The 26,122-nt window shown below is 49.5% G+C and overlaps 1 protein-coding gene across 5 annotated transcripts; it reads left to right on the forward strand.

Moving 5' to 3' along the window:
* Nucleotides 1-3,073: 3,073 nt before the first annotated feature.
* Nucleotides 3,074-24,988, forward strand: LARP4 (La ribonucleoprotein 4). Of its 5 annotated transcripts, none has more exons than XM_032093842.1 (17): nucleotides 3,092-3,179; nucleotides 7,964-8,138; nucleotides 8,339-8,486; nucleotides 9,591-9,749; nucleotides 10,085-10,160; nucleotides 10,659-10,795; nucleotides 11,035-11,138; nucleotides 12,125-12,235; nucleotides 12,609-12,662; nucleotides 13,260-13,469; nucleotides 13,952-14,055; nucleotides 16,801-17,025; nucleotides 17,715-17,763; nucleotides 17,964-18,122; nucleotides 18,672-18,793; nucleotides 19,620-19,788; nucleotides 19,974-24,988. In XM_032093842.1, exons 2-17 carry the CDS (start codon nucleotides 8,088-8,090, stop codon nucleotides 20,310-20,312), a joined length of 2,217 nt encoding a protein of 738 aa, XP_031949733.1. In that variant the 5' UTR covers nucleotides 3,092-3,179; nucleotides 7,964-8,087; the 3' UTR covers nucleotides 20,313-24,988. The 5 variants fall into 5 exon arrangements, with proteins under 5 accessions (XP_031949736.1, XP_031949733.1, XP_031949735.1 ...); XM_032093844.1 differs by having other exon boundaries at nucleotides 8,342-8,486; XM_032093843.1 differs by lacking the exon at nucleotides 3,092-3,179 and adding an exon at nucleotides 5,071-5,155.
* Nucleotides 24,989-26,122: the final 1,134 nt, after the last annotated feature.

The raw sequence follows: 26,122 nt of genomic DNA on the forward strand, positions 1-26,122 counted from the left end.
GGAAAAGCTCTGCTCGCTGTTTGGGTCTCTGTGTCATGGTCCTCATCTTCCTCCTGCCCCATCCTGAGTGTTGGGATGCTCCTGCTCTAGAGGAGCAGGGGAGATGTCCTTGAATCCAGCTGGATCCCTTCTGCTGCGGAATGAGGAATAAATCCACAAGGTGTGCCCGAAACAAGGAAAAGTCAAAAGAGCAGAGGGAGGTTAGTGACAGGAAATCCCAGTTTTTACTGGCATCAGCTCACATCAGATAATCTGACTAAAACAAGAAAGAAATCCCTCCATAGTCTGGTTTCATGGATCTGGGTGAGAGACTGCTGTAGGAAAAGAGATTCTTGCCTTGCCCTTTGCTTGTTCTCAGACTGGGATGTCTCATTTCAGTGTGTCCACCAGTTCACTCTGGAACACCCTGGGCAGGAGGAACAATTGTTCCTGCCGTGATTCCAAACCCAGCTGTTGGGAGAAGCCTTTGGGAGCAGAGGAAGGATCCAGGCAGCATCCTGGCCCTGGATGGGGCTCAAGGGGAACTGCCTGTGCCTCAACACCCTCCTGTGTGGTCACAACCGGTGATTAACAGGAAAGAACCTTCCCAGGTGTAAACAGAGAACTGGTTGTTTCACCTCCCAACAGGTGGGAACGGGAGCTGGTCGCGTCCCGGCTCGAGTGGTGTCGCTCCTGCGTTTCTCCCTTGCATGACACGGAACTGTTGTCACCCAGCAGGAATTCTTTTCTCACTCTATGGACCAGGCCTGGTTTCCCACCCCAACCAGCGAGGCTGGGAGTGTTCCCGAGCTGGAAGTGTCCTGGTGACACTGAGCCCTTTACCAGCCGGGCGTTTCGATGGAATGGGCAGAACCAACTGCTGGAAAATGCTCTAATCCGAGCATTAGTGATAATTTACATCCTAGCAAAGCCTGGGTTCAGGAGTCCTCAGCTCCTGCAGGATCTCAGGTGCTTGGCAGGTCTGGAAATGGGGCTTAGAACCATTCCATGCTGTGATCCCTCCATTGCTCTGGGAGCTCCATTTGGGCACATTCAAAATTAAGGAGCAGCTTTGGAGCTCAAGACGTTTGTGAGCCAGGGTGATGCTTACCCTTCCCAGGGGTGTGGGGATTAAGGAGTTAATGGTTGCAAAGTGCTTTGGAGATGACAAGTGCTCTGTCTGATGGCTTCTTATCAGGGAAGGGGATGAGAAGATCTCAATCCCACATTGGACCTATGAGGTCTTGCTACATCATAGAGTTAGGGAATATTCTGAGCTGGAGGGGACCCACAGGGATCATCAGTCTGGCTCCTGGCCCTGCACAGGACACCCCAACAATCCCACCCTGTGCCTGAGAGCGTTGTCCAAACGCTCCTGGAGCTCCGGCCTTGGGGCCGTGACCATTCCTGGGGAGCCTGGGCAGTGCCCAACTCCCCTTCTGGGGAAAGATCCTTTTCCTGATATCCAACCTAACCCTTGCCTGGCACAGCTCCAGCTGTTCCCTTGGCTCCTGTCCCTGGTCCCAGAGAGCAGAGATCGGTGCCTGATGTGACAAACACTGATCTGACAGGGGTTTGCTCCCGTGCTGCCCCTGTGGACTGAGGTCGGGCACCCCTGGCAGAGAGAGGATTCCAGAACGGGCTCTGCAGTGTGTGAATGGTCCCCTCTCATTTATCCTGCTACAACTTATTTATTCGATTTCTACTCCATTTCTTTTTGTTTCACTCCTCTGAGTCTTGGAGCTGCTGCCCACGGAACACCCAGGGGTCTGCCAGCTGGGCCGTGTTTGCTGGGCAGCTTGTGCTCCGTGTCTAATCTCCTCAATGGACCCTGATTATTCCCTGGCTCTGACTTATCCACACGGATCTGCCCAGCCCTAATTGCAGGTGATGGCGTTGGTGGGGTCCCTCACAGGGCAATGAATTCATGGACCCGAGGGCTGGAATCTCCATCCTCCACCCACACCAGAGTATTTTAACTCTGCTACGAAAACCAGTGAGTTTCCCCTCAATGCGCTGTAATAAAATTTTGTGGATCTTTCTCTAAAGCGAAGTGGTTTCAAGGTGTGTTTTCCCGGCAGGAATCCCGTCAGAGCATCATTCCTGGCGCTCCCCCCCTGGGTCTGGGGTGGACACCCAAGTCGGGGCACACGACAGGATTTCATGCTCGGGACTTTCAGTGGGGCAGTTTGGGCCTTGCTCACCCTTTCCGATGCCTGAGCTCAGGTGTGTCACCCCTGCAGTGGGAGTGTTACCTGGGCAATGCACAGAATGGACAATCTGGGCTCCAGTGGACTCAGCCGAGCTCTCCCCGGGAAGATGAGCCAAACCAAGGCCTGACTTCTCCAGGACTCTACTGCGGGTTCGTGCCCTGTCTATATCGGTGCTGTCTGGAGGAAATCCTGATCCTGTGTCATTCCCACCGGAGCCACGGCCCCTTCCCAGCACTTCCCCACCCGTTCCTGGCCGGGGCGAGCCCCGGCAGCCGCTCCGGCCCCTTCCCCATGCGCGGCCGGGGTCCCGGGGAGGGTGGGCACGGCTCTGCCGGCAGGATGGGGGGACAGGGCTGCGGGGACAGCGGAAGGGGACCATCCCTCGGCACCCCCGGCTCGGTGTCAGCGGGGCGTGCGGGATCGCAGTGCCGGCCTGTTCCTGCGGGATCCGCGGGGCTGGCCCGAAAACTGCGAAAATCGGGAAAAAAAGGGGCCGGGCACGCGGTGGGGTCGGAGCGGGTCTGACTGTGGCGGTGTGTGCGGCGCCGGACGTGGGGGCTGCATACGTATGAAGTATTTTGAGGTCTGTAACTAGAAAAGACCACCACCCACCCACCCAGACCCCCCAAAACCCCCCAAAATCCCCCAAAACCTCCAGCCCCGAGAATTCCCCTCAACGCGGCTCGCGGCCTTTCCACTCCCTTCGCGGGGGACACCGCTTCCCCCGCACGGCGCTGAAGCAGCCGCGCCCTCTGGCGGAGGGGACCGCTCCACCCCCCCTCCGCGCGGGGAATGGTCCGTCCCGGCCGTGCCCCGGACGCGCTCGGTGCGCCCGGAAGAGGAGGCGGCGGCGGGCGGGGACCGGGCGGGACGGGCCGGGCCGGGCGGCGCGGCCGGAGGCGGAGCCCGCGTGTCCCGATCGCCGCTCCGGGCACCGGGGAGCGCGGGCCCGCCGGCCGCGGCAGCACGATGCTGCTGTTCGTGGAGGTGAGGTGGCGGCGCCGGGCCATGTGGCGGGCGGCGGCGGCAGGAGGCCGCGCACGCCGCGCCGGGGGAGGGGACGGGGCTGACACAGCAGATCCGGGGGCGGCGGCCGCGGGCGGGCAGGGGGGGGTCGGTGGGCGCTCTGGAAGGTTCCGCCGGGGCAGGGGGCGGGGGAGGTGCCGCCGTGACCTTCGGGTGCCGCCGCGGCCCGGCCTTGAAGGTGACGCGGGACACGCGGGGCCTCCCTGAGGCCTCCCGGGAGCGGGCCCGGCCCGGCCCCTCGACACGCGGGGCGGCCCCGCGGGGCCGGCCCCGAGCGCGGCGCCTCGTTAATTGCGTTAATTAAACACTGGGGGTGGTTTATGGCGCGGGAGGGGGAGTGAGGGGGGGGTGGGTTCTGTCGTTCCCCGGGGCGCCGGGTCCGGGCGGGATGAGGAGCGCGGCCCGGCCCGGCCCTGGAGGTCACCGAGGAGGGCGGGCGCCGTGTCCGCTGTGGCCCGGGACGGGGCTTCACCTGCTCACGGCGTTTTACGGGTTTGGTGAAGCGGTTTCAGCCTTTGCTGAACGAACCCGGGTGGCTGCTATAAACTTTGCACCGAGTTTTGTCCCAAAACGTGCGCGGAGCAAAGAGCTGCCGGAGCCGGGGGGAGTAACGGAGGAAGCTGGGCGGGCGCTGGCCTGGGTCTGCCCGAGAGGGTTCAGCTCGGGGGGTTCCTGCTCGGGGGATTCTGCTCAGGGATTTTGTTCGGGTGACGGGTAAGGTGGTGCTGGTGGGTTCCTACACGAACATGTGCTCCATGGTTAAGAACCTCTAAATAAAGCAGTTTGGGAAACGCCATCTCTTTCTTAAGTGAATCAGCTCAGTTCCGAGCCGAATGTGCCTTGGCTTCGCGGAGAGGAATAAAAGTTGTTGTGAACACGGTGACAGGCCTTGAGAATTAGGGGTTGCAGTGTTCTGCTGGAAGAGGAACTGCTGAGGCTGATGGGAGGCATGAGCAGCTGCCTCATCCGCGGCTGAACGTGGTGAGAGGCCCTGCGGGAGCAGGAGATGGCTCCTGCGAGCGGCGGGTGCACGAGGCAGGTTCTGGAATGCAATGATGGGGATGTGGATGGGAGCTGGAGCATATCAGGGAGCACGTGGCTGGTGGTGGTGGTGTGGATGGGAGCTGGAGCTCATCAGCACTTCGGGATTTTTAGGGAGTCCTAAAGGACAAACTCAACTCTGTCTGATTTTCCTCTGATAGTGTTGAGAGTTTCTGTGATCTTCATTCTGGAAACCTCAATAATATTTAATTCCAAGTTCCTGAGGACCATCTCGACTTCCTGAAGGTTTCTTGTCACTGCCAGGGCAGAGAACTGGAGTTCAAAGCTAGGTGTCCTGGAATGCTGCAGTCGGATTCTTGGGAGCAGGCAGCAGCTTTATCTGGGGATCTTTGGGGATGCCTGGAAAATAAGGCACAGGATGGGTGGAAGTCCCGAGGTTTTCAGGGGGGTTGGCTGAGCTGCTGTAGCTGTTAGTGTTTGTTTTAGACCTACCTGAGGTGTAAACATGGTGATTGTGCCGAGCCCTTCACAGTGCGCATCTGGGAATTGGGTTTCCTTCAACATCCTTTAGTTCCAAATCTCTGCAGTAATGGCTGTGTAAGGGCTGTGGAAGGCTCGTGCTGTTGCATACGTTTATGTTTGGGGCATGCCTTTTTTCTCCCTTGCAGCCAGGACCTGTGTGCTGTTAACAATTAATAATTAGGTGCATTGGGAATATTAATAAATGCATCGAGAGAAATGGAATTGATAATGGCTGCTGGGCCTGCTGTGGGCTCCACTCAGATGGGTATGTGCTCCTAATTCCATATATTTGTGGTTTATTGGGGAAATGGGAGTCTGTGTGTTTCAGGTGGGTGAAATGCTGCCCACGATGTTTCCCGGTTAGAAATCCAGGACTGTGGGAAGCGCTGAGTGCTGTTGGCCCTCTCGAGCAGGTGAGGCTTCCTGTGACCCCACACTGCCCCTGTTCACACTCCTCTGACACAGGTAGCACCTTCAGACAGCACAACTGTGCCTTGGCTTTTCCAAGGGATGGAGGAGGCTCCCCTGGGCACGGGGGGCTCGTACCAGCCGATGGAAAACCCTGCAGCTCCTGGTGGGCGTGATGCTCCTGTGACCGCTAAAGTTACTGTGAGGTTGAGAGTTACCTGGGATGCTGAGAGCACTGAACTGTTACCTGAAACCTGCCGGCAGCTCTGAAGGAGTTCTGTGTGTTCTCTTATCCTTAACTTCTCCTTATCCAGCCTCTGAGTCTGCGTGAGCTCCGAGAAGGTGACAGGTGACTCCCCTCAGAGAAGGTGATCACACTGTGTCGGAGCCCCCCAGACAGGTCCCTACCTGCCTGTCCCCCAGCCAGCACAAGGCTTCTCTTGGCTGCCTCCCGTAGCTTTGCTGACCTTGGGGTTTTTCCATCTGCTTACGTTTCCATTTCTGGAAAAGGGTTAGTTTCTCCCCTCACAAGTTTGGTTAAATTATCTTCTGGATTTTTTGCTTTGATTCTGTTTCAGAGAGTTTGTCTACTCCAGGAAATCTGTCCACAAGCTCTGGCTTAGGATTTTGGTTGCAGAATAATTTGAGTTAATATTAAAATTGAATGCTTTAAAACTCTTGAGTGCCTGCATTTTTGTTAGCTTAATTGAATCTGGTTAAATGTAATTTAGATGTAATTGCAATAAGAAAAATATCCTTTGCCATCTTTCAGAATGAGAATTTTCTTCAGTAGCCAGTTTTTGGGAGTTGCTGGAGGAGAATCTCTGGTCCACATTTGCTGAAAGTAGCGTGAGTGAGGGGAAGCTGTGCTGAGGAAGAGAGCTTTGTCAGCTTGTGGATCCCAGCGAGTGTTCCCAACCTTTGTCACTCTGTAAAGCTTTAACCTCGTCATGAAAGTTCCCGATAGCAGCTGGGAGGATCGTGCTGCAGCCAATCCCACGGGCTCGGCGTTTGTAGCCTCAGTTAAATAAGCAAGAATTGATGTTTTGGCCTTTTCTTCTGAAGAGCCACTGGCCAGGATGGAGCAGTTTTGCTCCTGGAGCGCAGCATGAATTTACCAAAAGCTGATGTAGATTAGGGACTTTTTATCCTCTCCAGTCCGTGGGGTTTTGCTGTTAAGATGAGTGAGAGCAGGGCTGGGTCCTGCTGGGCTGTTACAGCTCACTGTTTCTAGCACGAGGGGAAGTGGCCTATGCTCTGTTCTAGCTGTGTTCATGATCCATTCATCATTTCATCAGAGTTGCTTTTAGTCCCAATCACCTTCAGAAATGGTGTAATCACCCCGAAGTGTTTCAGTTTCACTTTATCACATTTATTCCTTCAAATTACTTTAGGTCTGAGCTCAGTGCTACCCTCAGAGATGTAGGTAGTGAGGCACAGTTTATTTTTAGAAAAGAATGAATCATGTTGTAGATGTGTCTTGTCTCTTTTTGCTTTGTTGAAAAGTAAATTCACAGAACTGGGACCTGCTGGCTCTGGGTGCTTGAGCAAGAGCCCATGTGGGCAGGTGATGCTGCCCCAGGAGTGACCGGAAGCTGAGCAGAATTTAGTTTGGAACTGCTGAACTGCAGTGACAGAGCCTGTGGGTGCAGCAGGTTGTTGGGCTTTTCTTTGCAGGTTGTTTTGTTGGGGAACAATTACTCTGAAATCTGCAAAGGGAACTGCACGTGTGTCCTTTCACCCTGAACTGTTTCCAGCTCTGCTCCTGGGCAAAGATTAACGGGAGGGGAAGACTCTGTTGCTATGTGGATTAAATCAGTTGTGCGTGGGGGGTTTGAATCTCAGAGCTTTGCAAAGACCACGGTCTTTGTTTTGCTTCTCACATGGTTGTCTTGAACCTCTCCAGTGTTCTTGTTACTGAACTGGGGCTTGTCCTTGCAGCAAACAGCTCTGGCACGAGGTGTGACCTTGGCAGAGGAATTATCTCTAAAGCTATTGCAACTGCTTCCTTATCCTTGTGCTGTATGTTTGAGGGCTGGTAGTGAGCCACTCCTTAACTTCAGAATCCAGGAGCCCGGCCTCTGAAATATCCAACTTGCTTATCTGTGCATTTGTGGATATGAGCTGGATTAATGGCTTTCACCTTTTAAAGTCCAGCAAATTGCAGCAGTGAACTGGAGCATCGTCCAGTGGCTGGAGGAACTGTTTTAGCTGCTTGTGGGGTGTTGGGATATCTCGGGGGGCTAATTTTTGCAGAAGGGTAGTTTTATTCGCTACCCTGTAACTATAGTTATTATTTCACTATGTGAAAGGAGCAGAAGCCATGTTTCTCCTCCGTGCTGCTGCTGGATTGTTGGATTCCTCACCCAAATGCCTTTGAGCAGCTCTGGGAGGGGGACCTTGAAGGACTCTATCTTGTGCTGTGGGGATGAGTGTTTCTCTGTGTCAGGTGCCAGGCTGGAATCTTGGCGTTCTTCTTGACTGTCTTGTTTGTAACCTTCTCACTCTAATTGTGGTCCTTGTTGCCCAGACCCAAAGTGAGAAGATCTTGTTCTCTCCCCAGCAGGCTGGGAAGGTGTGTAAGTTTATGTTGGCAATTCAAAACCTTTAATCTCCTTGGTTACAAGTTTAAGGAAATTATTAGTTTCTGTTGATGTGTGTAAGATTCCTGGGGGAAGGGGGTAGCACTTGGCTAAGTTCAGGAGGAATCCTGGCACAGCACAGGTGATGCTTGGTTAGTACAGATGTCACTAATTCCGTTAAGTTATACAGTTTCTTCTCCTTGACATATGTTTTTTTACCTTCCTTTCTAGGAAGGGGTCTGGAGGAGGGAAAATTTCCCTTTCTGGTGAAAGGGGACTGGAGCATTATGACAGTCAAGTCTTTAAAAGCTTATGAGTTCCCAGAGTCCTTGCCGAGTAGCCGCTGCCTCCGCTGATGTTGTCGGATGTCAATAAAGAGAGGTTGAAGGCAACACTTCTAATGGAGGTAGAAACGAAATACTTGGAAAATACCAAGGATTTTCCTGTTTTCATTAATAAAAAAATCACATAGGTGCTTAATAGCTGGGTAGACACTTGAGATGTGGAACTCTAGAGACAATCACTAAATTCACCTGTATTTTCTGGCTTGACTTCTGAGGCTTCTCTGGGTTGCTCCAACTAACCAAAGTGTTCTGGTCTCTTCAGCAGGTAACATCGAAAGGTGCTGGCTTGAACCCCAATGCAAAAGTGTGGCAAGAAGTGCCCCCGGGCAGTGGTGAGGCCGTGCCCCCCACCAATGGCACAGAGCACACGTGGCAGGAGACGGCAGCGGCCCAGGGGACTCCAGCCGAGGGTGAGGTGTTGGGACACGGGTCGTGATATGGCCCTTCCCGGGGGACACTCGGGGAGCTCAGCTGTGAGGAGCAACCTCTGGCTCTTGTCCTTGGGGTTGTCAGTGCTGATGGAGCAACGTGTGTGAAAGGACCATGGGAATGCAGCAGGTGGTTTATAAGGGTGGTGGGTCTCACCAGTGGGCTTTGGTTCGGGAAAGTGTCCCAGCTCTGCTGGAACGGGATTCAAGGGGCCCGGTGATGACCAAGTAACGCGCTAAGAGGGGAGCAGGGTGCTGAATGTGTAGAAATGGATTCATGACGTTGCTGCACTTGAGCATCCACTGGACCCTGTGAACAGGAAAATGAGGTCTGAGGGCACCTGCAATCCTGGGTGACCGAGGTGCTGCTGAGAACTGTCAGGAGCATTTGTTCTCGAGCAGAGCCTGTTCAATATCCGTGGTTAGCTCCTTTCCATTCTGGCTGTTCCACTGCAGTCCTGTTCCCATCCTTACCACACAGGCAGTGTCCAGAGCTAAGGATTCAGCTGGTTTCACTTGCTTGGCTCAGACTTGATCCAGGGTGTAGCTGAGGTGATTCAAAGCATGGCAGAGGATGTAGAAGATTCTCTGCAAAATGGTTTAGTAAAAGTTAGGGATAAAGAAGGGAACATTCAGCTTGTGTGGCCTTGTCAAAGGTTTCTGGTAAGTCAGCAGAAGTGAGGAGAGAGTGCTGGGTTTGTGCTTTGCCTGACAGAAACTCATTTGTCTCTTCATAACAAAGTGAAGCAATTGAGGCAGTGTAAGCAATTTTCATCCCTTGTTTTTAGGAACCTCGCTTAAATATTTTAAATTTCATGTGGAAAAGCTGGTTTTTAGATTCTCTGCCACTTTCAGCATCCTTTATTTACTTTTCCCTGAGAGCCTAGTGCAAACCAGATCTTCCTGAAATTGGAGGGGTATAAGTTCTATCCCACACAAAGCCTAAGAAATACAGGCTAAGGTTAGGCACTCTCAGGTACAGCTTTCTTGAGTATTTGTTTTAATGGTGGTAGCCAGAATTTTTCAAATGGGAAGTATACTGGAGCTGACAGGAGTTTTCCTGCTGCTGGTGTGTTCCTTTGCCAGGTAACATAGAGATCTCAGAGGACAGTTGCAAGCAGTATGAAGTGATGTATTCCCCATCCTGTGAAGCCACAAGGAATGGCACAGGAGTTGATGAGGCGTCAGCAAATGGAATTGTCCTGGCAACCGAAGATCTGGGATACCAAATCTATGAAGTGTCTGGTGAGTGCTGAAGTTCAGATGCTGCTGTCAGTGTCTGTAACCCCCCTGGAGCTGCTGTAAGTGTGGTGTAACCAAGTTGGAGCTCTGACATGTCCATGTGTATCCACATACAAGCTCCAGTATGGCCTCAACATGTGGCCAAACAGGGGCAAAGTGGGATCAGAGTCATTTTGAGAGTGTGTGGTCTGGGGGTCTTTAAGCGTCGTGGATGAGCTTTTCCTCTTGGTCCTACCCAGAGGGATTCACTCTTGTGTTCTGCAATGAGATGTGTCCTTGCCTTGTCTTGTCTTGTTGCCGTGAAAGTGAGGGCTGATGGTGGGTGTGGTCCCTTTCAGGTGACGGCAGCTCCACTGTGTCCACAGAAGACATCAGAGAATGTTTGAGAAAACAACTTGAATTCTGCTTCTCACGGTAGGTGCAGTTAACTCACCTTGGTATAAACCCTTTACTAAAATCCTTGGCGAATATCCCTCTTCTTGGCTTGATATGTGCTATCATCTTGATAAAAGCACAAAGCAAGATTTGCTGATGTGCTGTAGAAGCCCTGTGGCACCTCCCAGCTGTTTCACTCCTGTCTGTGCATCCATGTCCTTGGATGAGTATGATTGCTGTGCTCCACAGCCATAAGATGTTGAGATAATTTACTGTGTGGCACCAGAAGTCTTTTTGGCAGATCCTTTTTGCAGACCAATGTGTAGGGCGCTGGAACTTCATTAAGTTTCTAAAATTATCTTACTCTGCTTTGTTTTGATTTGCTGGGATTTGTTCCAGGAGAGAAAATCTGAGGGTGTTTTGGTTGTGAATGGTACTGGTGAATATTTATTTAAGCCTGTAGTTATCCTCTTGTTTTAAGTTTTCTCTAAGGCAGGTTCAGGATCTTTATTAAATAATAATTTTATGTCTTCTTAGAGAGAATCTTTCGAAGGATCTCTACTTGATGTCTCAGATGGACAGTGATCAATTTGTTCCAATATGGACAATTGCCAACATGGAAGGGATTAAGAAGCTGACAACGGATATGGACCTTATTCTTGAAGTTTTGAGATGTAAGTCTGAGACTTTGGTATCTGTATCAGCAGCACAAAGAATCCTTCCATGCTTCAGAGAGATGTTGTAGTCTCTGAGCCTGGTTATGGTTTGTTGTGCTGGTAAATGGTGGCAGGAACTTTACTGTGCAGGAGGCTGTTCCAAACTCCTGAATTCTCATTCTTTGTTCCAAGTTCCATGAGAGAATCTGTTACTGCTGAGATGTGCAATGTGTCCAAATTTTGTACTTTAATTTCAGCTTCTCCTATGGTACAAGTGGATGAAAGGGGGGAGAAAGTCAGACCAAACCACAAACGGTGTATTATCATTCTTCGTGAGATCCCTGAAACAACACCTATAGAGGTAAATAAAGAGAAAGGACATAAATAACTCTGTTACTGGTTTTGGAAGGTGCCTTCAATAGGGGTTCAAACAGCACCAGGAAAAGGTCAGCTGGTGTTTAATTGGATTAAACATGAATATTTTTCTTCTAGAGCACATCAGTAACTTTTTCCACCTGGGTGCGTTGTCAAAATAGTCAAAACAAAAACTTATTGCCGTTGTCCCTTCCCATCATTTACTACTATATTTAAACCTTCTTAAGTAAACTTTTTTCCCACCAAAGCTGAGCTAGCTCGGCTTTTCTGGAAGGAAGTTTGAACTGGTTTCTTTTCAGTTCCAAAAATAAACCAGTCCAGGGCATAGCTTGGAATTCAGGCTGAATTTTTGTCACAGCAATAACTTTACTTGAAGTCAGACGATTGTTTTGGCAGCAAGAAATGTTACTAAACATTTCTCATTCATTGAGCCCCAGCATGAGCTGAGCTCATTATGTCCGAGAAGGGAGGATAATAAAATTCCTCCTGATACTTGGCGAACAGAATGATTTAGTTCTTTGTTTTTTAAAGTTGTAACACAGGGTGTTTGTCTACCAGCATTTTTAATGAGTTCTTTTAATGCAAACACTGAGCAGCTGCTTGTCCCTCTCTTTACAATCTGATTATTGCAAAGCTGTCAGGTTGCCTTGACTTAGAAATATTTCATGGAGTTATTGTTGCCTCTGTGACTCTGCTGAGCTAAAGCCATACTTTTCCTACCTATTTCATATGAAAATATCACCAGATCTACACAGATCTTGATTTTCTTACCAGCCGGGCCTGCTCTGTTGTATCTGGGGAGCCCAGAAGGCTGAACTAGGATTCGTGGGTTAAGAAGCAGGTAGAGGGTGGTTTGGTCAGGGGAATAAAAAACCATCCCTGGTCACGGGAGAGCGGCAGCTGAGGAGCTGGAGCATAAACTTGGGTCACTTGAGTGTTCATTGTACAAGGGCTCTGAACTTCTCTCCCCAGGAGGTGAAGGCTCTGTTCAAGAATGAGAACTGCCCCAAGGTGATAAGCTGTGAGTTTGCTCACAACAACAACTGGTACGTTACATTCCAGTCCGACACAGACGCGCAACAGGTAAGGCTGCCTTCCTCTGCCACGCCAGCTTTAATCCTTCTCCTGCTCAATGAAAGTGCACATGTGCTTCCCATAGCTAAAAGAAATATTTATTTACTGATGCCCTGTTGTTGTTTTAAGAGATTACTTGCAGGTTCTGGTTAATAAGAGGAAAGTTGAGAGATTGTGGGGTTATAATTCCCATGCCTGGCTCTTGCCTCGGCGCTCTCTGGCCGTGACTGGCACTAGAATCCTGAATTGGAAGTGTTAATGAATTTAGGTGGGCTGACAGGGAAGCACGTGGCTGCACATTTGTGTTAAATCATGGAACATCCTTTGGGAAGCACAACTTTATCAAGATATTCTAATGTTGATCTTTTTTTTGTATCTGCAGGCGTTCAAATACTTAAGGGAAGAAGTGAAAACCTTTCAGGGCAAGCCAGTAATGGTGAGGCTGCTTTAGCTGCTCTTTCTGTTGGAACTGAATTGTGTTGTTTCTGTTTGGATGATGGTGACCATTTGTGGGGGGTAGAACCAAGGACTCAGCAGTGGGATAGTCCATAGCTCTGGAGGCTGGAAATGTGAACGAGGTCATGGGGAGCTCTGACAAATTACAGTTGAGTGGCTGCTGGTTACTCACAGCACTGCTTCCCAGGGGAGGTGAAATACATTCCTGTGCTGACTTCCCTTCTCCACTTGCCCCAGAATCTGGGTTTGCAGAGCTCAGGAGAGGGATTCCTGCCACTGCGAGTCTTGAGTTGGCTGCTGCACAGAGCAGGCTGGAGCAAAGTGTGTGGACTGTGAGAGGACCTGGGATGATTGAAGTCTGGACAGTTCTGCTGTAGAAAGCAGCATTTATCTGCAGTTTTACAGATCACCCAGCTAAAGCAATGGGTGTCCTTCCCGTTACCATGCTGTGGGAATATGATCTGGACTGATTTTATCAGTTTTTATTCATAAGCAGTAATCAACCTTCACATCAGGCAGGAAAGATTCCACGTTCTTTTCTCCCAGCTAACGCATGGCATGATTTGCTGTCTTGCAGGCCAGGATAAAAGCCATCAACACGTTTTTTGCTAAGAATGGTTACCGGGTCGTGGATTCCAGTGTGTATCCCCAGCCCGTGCAGACCCAAGCCCAGTTTGCCTCCCCCCTGTTTATGCAGCCTGTATATAGCCCTCAGCAGTACTCGATTTACAGCATCGTGCCTCAGACGTGGTCTCCAAATCCTGCACCTTACTTTGAGACACCACTGGTGAGTAACAGCTGGTGAGAAGGGGAGGAGGAGCCCAGCCCATCAGGGATAATTTGGTTAATAATCGCTGGGGTGAGCAGGCTTTCCAGGTTTCTTGGTCAGATCCCTCTGTTTTATGACATTTATTGTCATAAAAATATGACAATAAATGTCATAAAACAGAGGGATAAAGCAACAGTCAGGGGAGCTGCCAGTCTCACCATTGGCTGCCACTCATTTCAAGGAATTTTGGTGTGAAATTCCATTATCCAGCAGCTTGTGTTACTGGAAGAGCCCATAGCTTTTCCAGGAATGGGGGAACTCTGCTAAAGCAGATGCAGACTTTGAACCTGTGGGGGTTTGGCTGGAGTAGTGAGTTCACACCACAGTAGATGCTGTAGCCCAGTGTGAAATTACAGCCATGAGTAAGTGCTGAAGCTGATCATTAATCTGCAAACGTTGTCTTTGTAGCTCAGCCACTGAGACTGTTCTGTCTGTTGCAGGCCCCCTTTCCCAACGGTGGATTTGTGAATGGCTTTAATACACCAGGATCATACAAAACAAATGCTGCTTCTCTGAGTATAGGTCGCCCATTCCATAGGAATCGGTAAGATAGTTCTGTCGGGTGTTAGCTCCTGGAAAACTTACAGTACTGACATCCTCAAGTGTTCTTTGCATGTCACCTGCTGTGCTTTCTGATGGGACCACATAATTTATTTTGTTTTATCAAATATGTGATGTTTTTCAACTTAATTAAAAAAACGAAGTAGAAGGTGGCAGCTTAAGGTCCTAAAATAATGGACACGGTGCTGGTGAGAACGAAGGTATCTCCTTTAAAAAGCCTCAGAGGAATTTTTGCAGACAAATAAATAACTTCCTCCTAAGGTCATACTTGTAATTGTTTGTTATACACAGATTATAAACTCCTGCAGCACAACATAAGCCTTTCCTGCTGGGATCAGGCTTGTGGAGCTGTTGGTTCCTGCAGTGGGAGTTGCTTGTCCTGACTGCTGAGTCCAACTGCTCGATGCTGGGGCTGTTCCTTGTAATTTATTTGCTTTATCCCCATCTTTCCTGAGAGCTGTAAGGACTTAGATATAAACACTGGGGAGGAGGAAACATTTTGTATTGCTGGAGCAATTGCTCTGTGAATACAATGGAGTAGTAACCTGTGTGTGGGGGTGGGAGTTGTTTGTGTGCAGCACAGGGCTGGGATCACGGGAGTTGCTGTTGGTGTTGTTGGAGAAATCATTCGACAACTGCCAGGGCCGTGAGTGGGTTTGTGGTGCAGTTCGGGTCTGTGGCTGTTGGCAGAAGGGGAACTTCAGGATTTGGTCTGTGGTGACTCAGCAATCTTAACACAGACTGTGGAACTGGGAGCGCGACTCTGCCTGGAAGATGGAGCAGCTGCTCCAGTTGCAGCTGCTCAGCTCCCAACTCACATCTTGACAAAGGTGGTTTGGATATTTTTTGCTTTAAATTGTGCACAATCTTAAAACCTGTAAAGTTCTTGGGTATGTGGATCCTCTTGGAAGTACGGATGCTGCAGCTGTGCAACAACTGTGTGTATCCAAGTGCTAACACCTTGAAATGCCTCCTTGTACATCACATCTGCATAACCCGAAGCTTTTAAAATCCTGGTTATGTAAAGGCTTCCATTTGTAAGACTTGGGTGCTCGAAGTTGCAGCTTTAGGGTCAGTCTGTGCAGGTCCTGCTGGCCCAGTGATGATCCAGTATCGCGCTAAGAGAGAACAGGTCACAGTTGGGGGCTGGGCAGCCTGTGCTCCCTGCTTGTCCTTCTTCCTGCTCTTCCTTCCTTCTGCTCTCACATCATTTCTCCTTCTCTCTGCTCTTTTTTTTCCCTCCTTTGTCTTTCCTTGTCTTTTCTGCTTTGCTCTTCTGCCCAGACAAGACTGTGGCCTTCTCGATGACGGGTAAGATTATGAGATCTGAGGGCTGAACAGTGACTTGAGAATATGCCATTTTGAGAACAACAAAATGGAAGCATTTAGTTGACTTTGCTCCACCTCCTCCCTGTGGTTTTTGCTGATGGGAAACTTAAATTTTATTGGGCCCTTAAAACTGGTTCTTGATGCTTCTTGAAGCTGGGAAGTGTGAATTCATCTCTGTTCAGCAAATCTCCTCTTGAACTGCAGAGCAGCTTGTTTGGACAGTTCATCCAGCTGGTGCTTTTGGGTTTCTGTCCTGGCCCATTAAACCTGATTTGTTTTGTGGTACAGACAGTTAATAGTTAAGTGTTGGAGTTTTCTCTGTAGCTAAACATTTGTTTAAGCCGCTCGTATTTATTTTGCGCTGATTTGTTGCAACATCCTTGTGGGAAAGGGAGATGGAGGGGTCATACTTTGGCTGGCACTAGGAGAGTTTCTTCTGATTTCATGGAATGTTACAATGAGATTGCACATGCTGTTTTTAAACAAAATCCTCCTGCTGTCCTTAAGTTATGAGAAGTGCAGAGTTTACCAGAGGAGAGAGAATTTAGGGTTCTTGTCTTTGATCAGTGCTGCATGGAAAACCAGTGAGGGGCAAAAGTGGAAAAGAGTTGGAGACACCCAAATGCTGCTTCAGAAGACTGTTCCATATTGTGCGGGATCTGAGGTTTTCTGGGGAATTCTGCATTTAAGACCCTGAGCCTGAACTTGCAGCAGCACTGAGTGTGCAGAGCTGTGTCTGTGCTCAAAGGAAGCACAGCTTTAATGCTGAATAATCGATAGCGGGGTGAAATGTCTGAGGGTTGGGAACTGCAGAGTCAGTACTGGGGGTTTGGGAATGGGAGCAGCCAGACTGAGCCTGGCTGTGCATGGTGGGGCTCAGCTGCCCTGGCCTCATCTGCCACGTTCACTCACTCCTGGCCTTGTGTCTCAGTTCAGTTTGTTTGCCTGTGGTTAGATCAGTCTGTTCCTTGGCCTTGGCTTATTTCTCCAGCTCCATTTCCAGTGCCCTGTGCTGGTGCTGCAGGCCCAGACAAAGGAAAAATTCCTCTTTGGGTTCTTCTGACTCTTCTGTGACCTCTGGGTTTTGGGGTTTTTTTAAGTTGTTTGAGGTTTTGGGGTTTTTTTTTCCCCTCCTGCCTATCTTTTGGGCAGCGATCTCAGTGTTTCCTGCATTTGTTAACACTTGAGTGGAGGTTGCAAGAAAACCATAACAGAAGGAATTGATGGAGGTTGGGAAGACAAATGTCTTTGTTCCTGACAGTTGTACGCAGGAAACGTGAGTTCTGGTGCTTGCTGACCTTGTGCTTTTCTTGCCAGCTGCAAATCAGTTGCAGTTGGTGGTGGTTCTGGTGTGGTTTCTCAGCATGGGGATCCTACAGCTCCCGCTCTGTGTCTGCAGGGTGAAGCCCCATTTCCGCTCATCCAGCAGCTCGGAGCACCCGGAGGGGCCGCCCGGCGCCGGGGCCCTGCCCATGGGGGACCTGAGCAGAACCAACTCAAGGAATTTTGTCATGGAGCGACACAACAGCTCATTGACTGGGCACCAAGACCAAGGGTATTCCCAGAAGGATTCTCCCACAGCACAGCTGGAGCAGAACGGCGATTACGGCGTCGGCAGGGGCAGGTAAAGGGCTGTGTCCGTGTTTGCTGTCACACAGCAGCTGGGACTTGGCTTGTGTGAGCCAAAGATATCAACCATCAGCACAAAATACATTTCTGTAAGGAGCAGCCACGAGAAAACTGGTGCTTAAGTAAATCAGGAGCAATAAATGCTGACCTGGGAGCAGGAATGGTTCCAGCTTCACTTTCCAACTGGCAGTTACTCTGACAAACAGCTGACAGTAAGACAGTGAAGTGTCTTTATTTAAAAGTAACTGATTTGTCCCCAGAATTAAAACAGATGCTGAAATAAAGTTGGCATCTGTATTGCTGTAAATAATAAGTAAATCCTTGGTTGGGAATTTGATGCTCCTCAGTATTTTAAGATTAACTGCTTTTATCTCTTTTAATTCAGGGTTTAGACACTTGAAAAGGCAGATCAGTGAGAAATGAGACTAATAAGTTTATTACTGTAAAATAATTGTCCCTGTGCTTGGTCAGATGCTCATCCAGGGGGCTGAGAAAGAGAAGTTGTTTCCATATTGGCTCTGTTCCAGCTTCTTCCAAAGCTGGAACTTTGACCCCTCCTGAGGAGGGAGAACATCCCAGAGCCGTGTGTGGGCAAGGCTCAGCAGGCAGCTGTGGATCCCCTCATGCAGAGCTGTGCCCACTTCAGCTGGGTGGATGCACTGACTGATGTTCTTATCTTCAAAGGAGGAACGTGTTCCGAGGTCGGAGGAGACGGGAGGACGACCGGATTTCGGTAAGTTCTGCTTCCCTTTTTGCAGGGAATCCCACAAAGTGCAGGGTGTTGGCTTTCCAGTTACTGAAGGAATGGCAGTGTCCTTAAATCGTCAGATTACATTGGGGGCTTACAGTTTTTCTAGGACATTCTCTGACACTTGCTCAGGGCTTTTACTGCTCAGTGTTATGACTCTAGTAACGGGTGTTTTCCCTCTCCAGAGACCTCAGCCTTCAGCAGAAACAAAGACTCAGACACCAAAGTTTGACTTGCTTGCATCCAATTTCCCACCTTTGCCTGGCAGCACAGCAAAAATTCTGGGAGAGCCTGTGCTGGAGAGCAGGATGTCCGACATCGTTAAAGGAGTCTGCAAAGAGAAGGTGCCTGGTCTTGTCTCCGTACACCCATGGGAGTATTGGGGTGCTGTGACTCCCTTTTCCCTGTTAAAGGGTTGGTTTGTTAGAGCCGTGTATTCCAATGCTCTAATCCCAGAATTCCCACTGGTTTGTTCATAAAATGGTGCATTTTCCCTTTTTTTTGGTGGGAATGCAGCTAGGACTCATGCAGTTATGCTGTTGTAAACTCAGTAATGTTTAGGAATGAGGCAAAGGGGGAATGTTGGCTGTTGGAGTAGGGACAGTTTGGTGGAGCGTGGGCAAGGGATCTTTCCAGATGAATTCGTTCCTTGAGCTGGTGGGACTAAGCACTGATACTCTGGGTGATCCAGCCTTAGTTCTGGTTTTACCCACTGCTTGTTTTGCCCATATAAAGAGGAATTGCTTTAGAGGTGATGGTCCAAAAGAAGTAAAATTCCTATCAGGACTTGAGCAGCCTTTGAGACTACCCTCCTTCTCAGATGTCTTGCAGTGCCATATTGTGGAGAAATTTGAGTATCGTTCTGTGTTTTGCAACTTGTGCTCTGTGTGCAGGAAAGCAAAGACTCCCTGTCCCCCTGCCCGGCTCCTGCTCCGGACGAACAAACGCCCAGCGCTGCCCAACCGCCCGTGCCCAGCGTGAGCTCCCTGAGCCAGACTGAGCCTGTGCTGCTGAGGTACGCAGAGAACGTGGGCATACCATGGAATCATGGAATGTCCTGAGTGGGAAGGGACCCACAGGGATCACCCAGTCCCACTCCAGGCCCTGCACAGACACCCCAACAACCCCACCCTGGGCATCCCTGGCAGCGCTGTCCAAACGCTCCTGGAGCTCTTGCAGCCTCGGGGCCGTGCCCATTCCCTGGGGAGCCTGGGCAGTGCCCAGCAGCCTCTGGGGGAAGAACCTTTTCCTGACATCCCACCTAACCCTGCCCTGGCCCAGCTCCAGCTGTTCCCTCGTGTCCTGCCACTGGTCACAGGGAGCAGAGATCGGAGCTGCCCCTCGGGATGAAGCTGCAGCTCCCAATGAGTCCCCTCAGTCTCTTCTCCAGCTGAACAGACCCAGAGCCCTCAGCCACTCCTCCAGACCCTTCCCCATCCCCTTGTCCCTGCTCCGGACCCTCTCCAGCAGCTTTAGATGTTTTTCATGTTGTGGTGCCCCAAACTACCCCCAGGACTGGAGGTGAGGCCACCCCAGTGCAGAATAGTGGCACAGTCCCCTCCCTCACCTGTCTGGCAGTGCTGGACCTGATGCCCCCAGAATGTGGTGACCCTTTGGGCTGCCAAGGTGCTGCTGACTCATTTGCATGTTCCAGCAAAGTCTCTCACCAGTGTCTGGCAGTAATGCTGGGTGGCCTCTTCTCCAGAGGCTACCAGATGGAAAGAACAGATCATGGTGGGAATGGCTGTTCTGTTCTGAACTTGTGATTTCAAAGAAAGGAAATAATCTCTTGAAACATGAGTGTCAGTAGGTTTTAATTTGAATTGTTGTTGGTTTATCAGCACGGTTCAGCCAGAGAGCAAACCAGAAGAAGTGTCTGCTCCGAAGGACGTGGCCAGCCCGGCTTCCCCGCCAGCATCTGTCTGTGCCGTCAGTGCTGCAAAGCCACCGAGGACAAACGCCTCCTCACCTTCTGCTCAAGCAAGTGCAGCTCCTGCTCTGTCAGCACAGGTAAGGCCCAGAGCAGGGAACGGGAATGGCACAGGGAGCTTTCTCTGGGATGAGCTGGTGGCGCATCCGGGAGCTTCCCTCCGCTCGCTGTGCGTGTTGTTGCTGTTGTGCCTTGACTTCGTGCCTGGGATAGGCTGGGAGGTGGTTGTGGTGCATAAACCTCGCTCTTCTCCTTGGTCCCAAAGGAGCCTCGCAAGCTCAGTTACGCCGAAGTTTGCCAGAAGCCCCCAAAGGAGCCGCCTCCAGTCCCTGTCCAGCCTCTGAGGGAGCATCGCACCAACATCGTTCCCCCTGCCAAAAATGAAGAAAATGGTACGTCGGAGAAGGCTCCGGAGAAGGCTCCTCACGAGAGGGCTGAAGGTCGAATGAAGGATTACTCCGGGTTCCGCGGCAGCGGAGCTCCCAGGGGAGCTGCTGGGAAAATCAGGGAACAGAGGCGCCAGTTTGGACGCAGATCTTCGCCTCAGGGAGCACCGCGACGCGGCGGCAAGGAGCAGTACGTGCCACCCCGGTCACCAAAGTAACGCTGGGCCAGCCAATGATTCTCTATTTAACTTGAGCTGTGGACTAATGAGCAGCAGAGAGACTGAGGAGGGAAGGATTCGGGAAGGGGAATACTGAACTGGAGCGTGGCTTGTGTGGAGAAGTTGTGGAGGGTCCCAAAATTCATCTCTAAAAGTGATTTCACAAATGCTGGAGGATTCCAATCACTATAAATATAGAGATTATAATTTTTGTATTTCTGTTTTTAATTTGCAGAGGGTTTCCTGCTTGAAATCAGCTTTGGGGTTGTGAAAGTAGCGTTTTGACAAAGTGAAAGAATATGAGTTGACAAATTAACCTGTCCCTCGGTGTAGGAGGAAAAGGATAAGAGAATATTATTTTTGGAAAATGAGCATTTCTGTAAAATTAGAACTTTTTTTAACCTATTTAACGTTTGGCTTGTGGGCTGGTGTGTCTGCCATGGACGGCCTGGCATTGCAGAGGCCTCTGCAGCAGCAGGAGTGGAGCGAGTGCAGCCAGAACTGTTGTCATCACTTAGTCACTGATGATGAAAACTGAATGTACTACTGTAGTAAACCATGTGTTTCCAGCTTGAAGTAGAGTCTCTTGACCTTACTAATATTTCATTCAGCAAGCTTTTTAAGGTATAATTTTTGCAGGATACTGGATTGTAGATGCGAGTGTGTGGACAGCAGAAATTGTCTCGTAGACACAGTGGGAGGAGGCAAAGGGAGCATGTTAGAATTTTTAATATGCCCTTTTTCCTTGCCTCCTTTTGAGGGCAACTCCTTAGGTTTGGGGTTTTGTTTGTTTGCTTTTTTCCTCTCTTGTTACTTTCTCTAATTTCTTTATTACAGACTTTAGTGCATTTTTCTTGGTGTGTTTTCCTGAGGCAGCCCCAGGGTAGGACGGGCAGGTGGCTACACAGCACCTGGTGTTACCTGCACAGGTAAAGAGCCTGGAATTGCAGCCTGGGAGGTGGGAACTCTGGGCACTCGCTGTCATCTCTGGATGACTGGCAGCAAACCAGAGCTGTGGCTGGGTGTTCTCTGTGCTGACTCTGGAATAGGCTGTTGGCTGCTGTATTGCCAGAAATCAGGGTTTGTACTCCTGGGAACTCGTTGTTTACAGCTGATGTCATAGCAACTGACTCGTTTTTAACTGTTTAAAATGGAATTAAAGGTGTGGAGTTAAAGAATTCCCTTGTGTTCAGAGAAGCTGCTGGAGAGGTAGCTCCTTGCCAGCTGCGTGCTGACTGAATTCACAACACTATTGTGCAGTAAGTGGTTAAGTTTCAGGGTGATTAATGACCGAAATAGGAACATTCAGCGCATTAATCTGCCAAAATCAGCATACCAGGGTTCAAAGTTCTGTATAAAGCGTTAGGGAAAAGTAGCTTCCAGCAGTAAGAATCACATCTTTATTTTTTCCTCTTTTTTTTTAGTGAATAGCAAGTGTACAAATTTAAAGTTGTAAGTTGTGAACACTGGAAAACTCAATTGTGATATATTCCGTAACCATCTTAGTAATATATGCTCGTGTTGCCATAGAATGAATGTAAGTGGCAGTTAAAATAACTGTGAAATTTTTCATCTTCTGATTTCTTAGCCAGATAACCCTTGGTGACTTGGGCCTGAGTAGGAATTCTCTATCAACTGCTTGGAGAACACTCATATCTATTTTTATAAATATATATATAAAGCCAGAGTTGTCATTTCTCTAACTTATTATTCAGCTTGGCAATTGCTTTGAGTTGATTCATAACACAGTATAATGTATTTATGCAGTTAACTGTTCATTTCTACGCATGTTACAGAGAGAGAGTCAGAGAATCGTAGAACGGGCTGAGTTGGAAGGAACCCATCAGGATCACAGAGTCCAACTCCTGGCCCTGCACAGGACACCCCAACAATCCCACCCTGTGCCTGAGAGCGTTGTCTAAATGCTTCTTGAAATCAGACAGGCTTGGAGCTGTGACCCCTTCCATGGGGAGCCTGTTCAGTGCCCGACCCCCCTCTGGGGAAGGACTTTTTCCTGATCTCCCACCTCAACCTCCCCTGACTCAGCTTCCTGCCATTTCCTCGGGTTCTGAAGTATGTATACATATATATATTTATATATATAGATGTATATAGATATATATATAGATATAAAAAAAAACCCCAAAATCACTATTCGCTTTTAAACTACCTGTACTGGGTTTGGGAGGTTTTTTTTAATTTAGTAAAAAAAATCGTTGATCACATCCACAGTTTAGGGATTCTTACAGACCCTTCTCCGTTTATTTTGATAATGTTACTCTTGTTGGAATGATAGGGAAGTTTAAGTATTTAGTGTCAAAGTCCTAAAATGCAATGAATGCAAAGTTTAATTCATTTTAAAGGCTCTAAACAATTCCTGCAGCCAAACTGGAACAAAACAAGCCTGTAGGATGGTCACGGGTGTTTAGGGGAGATGTGTTCTGGGACGTTGAGGAAGCGTTGGGATGCCAACAGCTGTTGGCTGTTTTGAGGAGGAATTGTGAGGGAAGGGGCTGGTGCAGATGTTGCTCAGAATTCCCTGATCCAGTGTCAGTGACTTGCTTGTGCTGAGAGCACCTGAATGGTGAAATGGAACTTTGTCATTGATCAGATGTGGGAAAACCCAACCAACCGTGGCTCCGTCTTCCTTGCAGGGTGATGGGAAAAGGGTGCTCTGTGAGCCCTGGGAGTGTTTCCAGCAGCAGGTTGTGGCTCTTGTGCAGTGAATGTAGGTCAGGCTGGAACTGTTGGCTTTTCCCAGCATATCCAAACTTTTCTCAGCTTAGGGCACTTGGAATTTATTTCACACCTGCATGTAAGGATTTCACGTGAGCATTTCCCTTCCACCATTTCTAGCTGTGGTTTGGGGTTTGTTTTGTTTTTTCCTTTCTATTCTTTTCTATGCAGGGGGAAATTCCCAGTTGGATACAGCGGCTGTGAAACTGTAGTGGGGTGGGACTTCCTGGCACTGGGACCTGGCAGGGACTGGCTTTGCCTTCTCCTCCCCGTGCTGGGCTGGGGAAGGGTCTTGTGTCCCTCCCCACCAGTTTACACGTTGGACAGACTGGGGAAACTGGGACACAGGGGTGGTTTGGAGCCAGACCCACTGCTGGGTTTCCTTGGAGCTGGATCTCTGTGTCAGCAGCGCTGGAGCTGTCCCTGTGCACCGGGCTCCAGGTGCACTCCAAGTGACAGCAGCTCTCCGTGGTTCCCTCTGGGTGTACCCTCACAGGATACAAGTTGTCCTGCTCTGCTGATATTAAATACCAGGAGGTGCAAATCACACCTAACTTCCAGTTTTAGGAACTGTGACTTGTTTTCAGAGTTGTTGACTTCCGTTAGGGACAGAAATGCATTTCCCAGTTCAGCTCTTTTCCAAATTACTGTGTGTGGAAAAGATTGGGGCACTCTCTGTGCTTCTGCTGGGGAGTGAAAAGAAGAAATTCTTTGCATGTGATAGTAAAATTAAAAGTGCAAAATGTTTTGTTTCTTTTGATTTCTAACATTAAGTTAGTTTTATAGTATCTTACATTCCTGCTCTTGTTGTTTTATTGTTTGTTTTTTTTTTTTTTAATTAGCCTGGCACAGTATGATGGTGCAGTTTTAGCTGTAGGTTTAAAAAAAAAAAACCAAAAAAACCCAAAAAAAAAAGTAACCCACTATTAACCAGAAGAGAAAGATGATACTGTGGCAGATCAGTAGCAAATAAGTGACTTAATCAATGCTTTACTGTAGTTAAATAGCTATGGCCTTACTACTTTGTCAATATCAGCTTAATTGTCTTGAAACTGTCCGCGATTTTTACTGTTCCCAGGTGAGTTTACCTGGGCTGAGATATCTGGTATGTACAGATGATATTTTAAATTTGTAAAATGCACCATTGTATTACAGACGATGCAACAGAAATGCACTTCGGGGGGAAATGGCTTCTGATGAGTTTTTTTGTAAATCCTTGATTACTACAGATATGCAATAGAGTTTTTGTTTCTAATTTTGATATTTCCTTCTGAAACGTTAAGATTGTTGCCATTAATCTGAATGATTTATCATGCTCTTCTTTGCGTGTATATATTCCATATAGTCTGAGCTTCCTTTAGGATGGTACATAATTTTGGGTTGTTGTAGTATTTTAGTTGGCTCTTCTCTTCAGTGCCTTTAGTGTAGGCACTTCAAGAGGTTCATTGAGTCTGTTTTTAATGTACAGTTGGGAGGACTTGAAATGGAGTTAAAGCAACTTATTTCTGAAAAAAAAAATCCATCTGCAAACTAACCTGTAACAACTTTAAAATTTTATATTTAAGAACCAGATGTTTATTTTTATGGAACTTCAGTTATGGATACAGTTTCCAAAAAAAAAAAAGCAACTTCAAATGTAAACAGACTGTGCATAAATGGGTTTTGTTCTAATTTTTATAGAATACAAAATATTCAGATAATATATTGAGCTCGAGTTACTACAGACATCTTGTTCCTCCCGGATGAATCCAGCTTCCCCTTGGCATTGACGATCTCTCTTCAAAGTGGTAGGAAAGGAGAAAAAAAGCGACTTATCTGGCTTTTAGACTGTCTGTTCTGGTTTATTCCTGTTGTCAAAATGTCCAAAACAAAATTTGTGTAAAGTAGGTTCATGCTTTAAGTGTTCAAATGATAATACATGTATTTGTATTTGTTTTTGACATTGCCAAGGTGCTATGGGAAATTGAAATAACAGTTAGAAAAATAAAGCTGATTTAAAAGAGAAAAAAACCCACCAAAAACAAAACAAAAAAAAAAAAGAAAAAAAAAAAAAAAAAAAAAAAAAAAACTCTTAAAACACAACTCCCTGAGCTCTTCCTTGTGTCTGTGGAGGTTGAAATGATTGTAGTGAGGGTGGTGGGGTGAAGGGGAGCTCAGGGTCGTGCTAAGGGGCTTTGTCGCCCAAGTCCGGACTGGGTCAGGCCCGAGGGAGCGCTGGGGCTCCGTCCCATCGCTGCTCCAGCGGGGTCAGCCCAGGCGGAGCACGGGGCCCCGGACGGGGTCCGAGGGTTCCGGAACGGGCCCTGGTTCCAGAGCCCACAGCACCATGAGCTGCTCGTGGCTGTCAGTTCCTCCCCGTTCCCCTTGTCCCAGGGCCGGGCCCCGGAGCCGAGTCCGCTCCATCCTCGGCGCCCTCCTTTCGGTGTTCGCACGCCTGGATGAGGTCCCGTCTGAGTTTTCGCCTCTCGGGCCTGAACAAGCCCAGGTCCCTCAGCCTTTCCCCGTGAGAGCTGCTGCAGTCCCTTCACCGTCACCTCGGCGGGCCGCTCCTGTCCTGAGGAGCCCCGAGCTGGACACGGCTCCGGAGAGCCCTGAGGCTTCACCCCGCTACGGGCGGCGGAGAAGCCGAGCGCGGACTCCGGGACGGGAACGGGGCCCGGGGGCAGGAACGGGAGCAGAACTGGGACCGGGAGCGGAACCAGGACTGGGGAGCGGGGATCGGGAGCAGAACCAGGGCCGGGAGCGGGGAGCGGGAGCGGGCCCAGGGACGGGGTCCGGGAGCAGAACGAGGGACGGGGTCCGGGAGCGAGGATCGGGAGCAGAACCGGGCCCGGGAGCGGGGATCGGGAGCGGGGATCGGGAGCAGAACCGGGTCCGGGAGCGGGGATCGGGAGCGAGCCCAGGGCCGGGAGCGGGGATCGGGAGCAGAACCGGGTCCGGGAGCGGGGATCGGGAGCGAGCCCAGGGCCGGGAGCGGGGATCGGGAGCGAGCCCAGGGCCGGGAGCGGGGATCGGGAGCAGAACTGGGTCCGGGAGCGGGGATCGGGAGTGGGGATCGGGAGCAGAACCGGGTC

The sequence above is a fragment of the Corvus moneduloides genome, chromosome 30, assembly GCF_009650955.1.
Source record: "Corvus moneduloides isolate bCorMon1 chromosome 30, bCorMon1.pri, whole genome shotgun sequence".
NCBI lineage: Eukaryota > Metazoa > Chordata > Aves > Passeriformes > Corvidae > Corvus > Corvus moneduloides.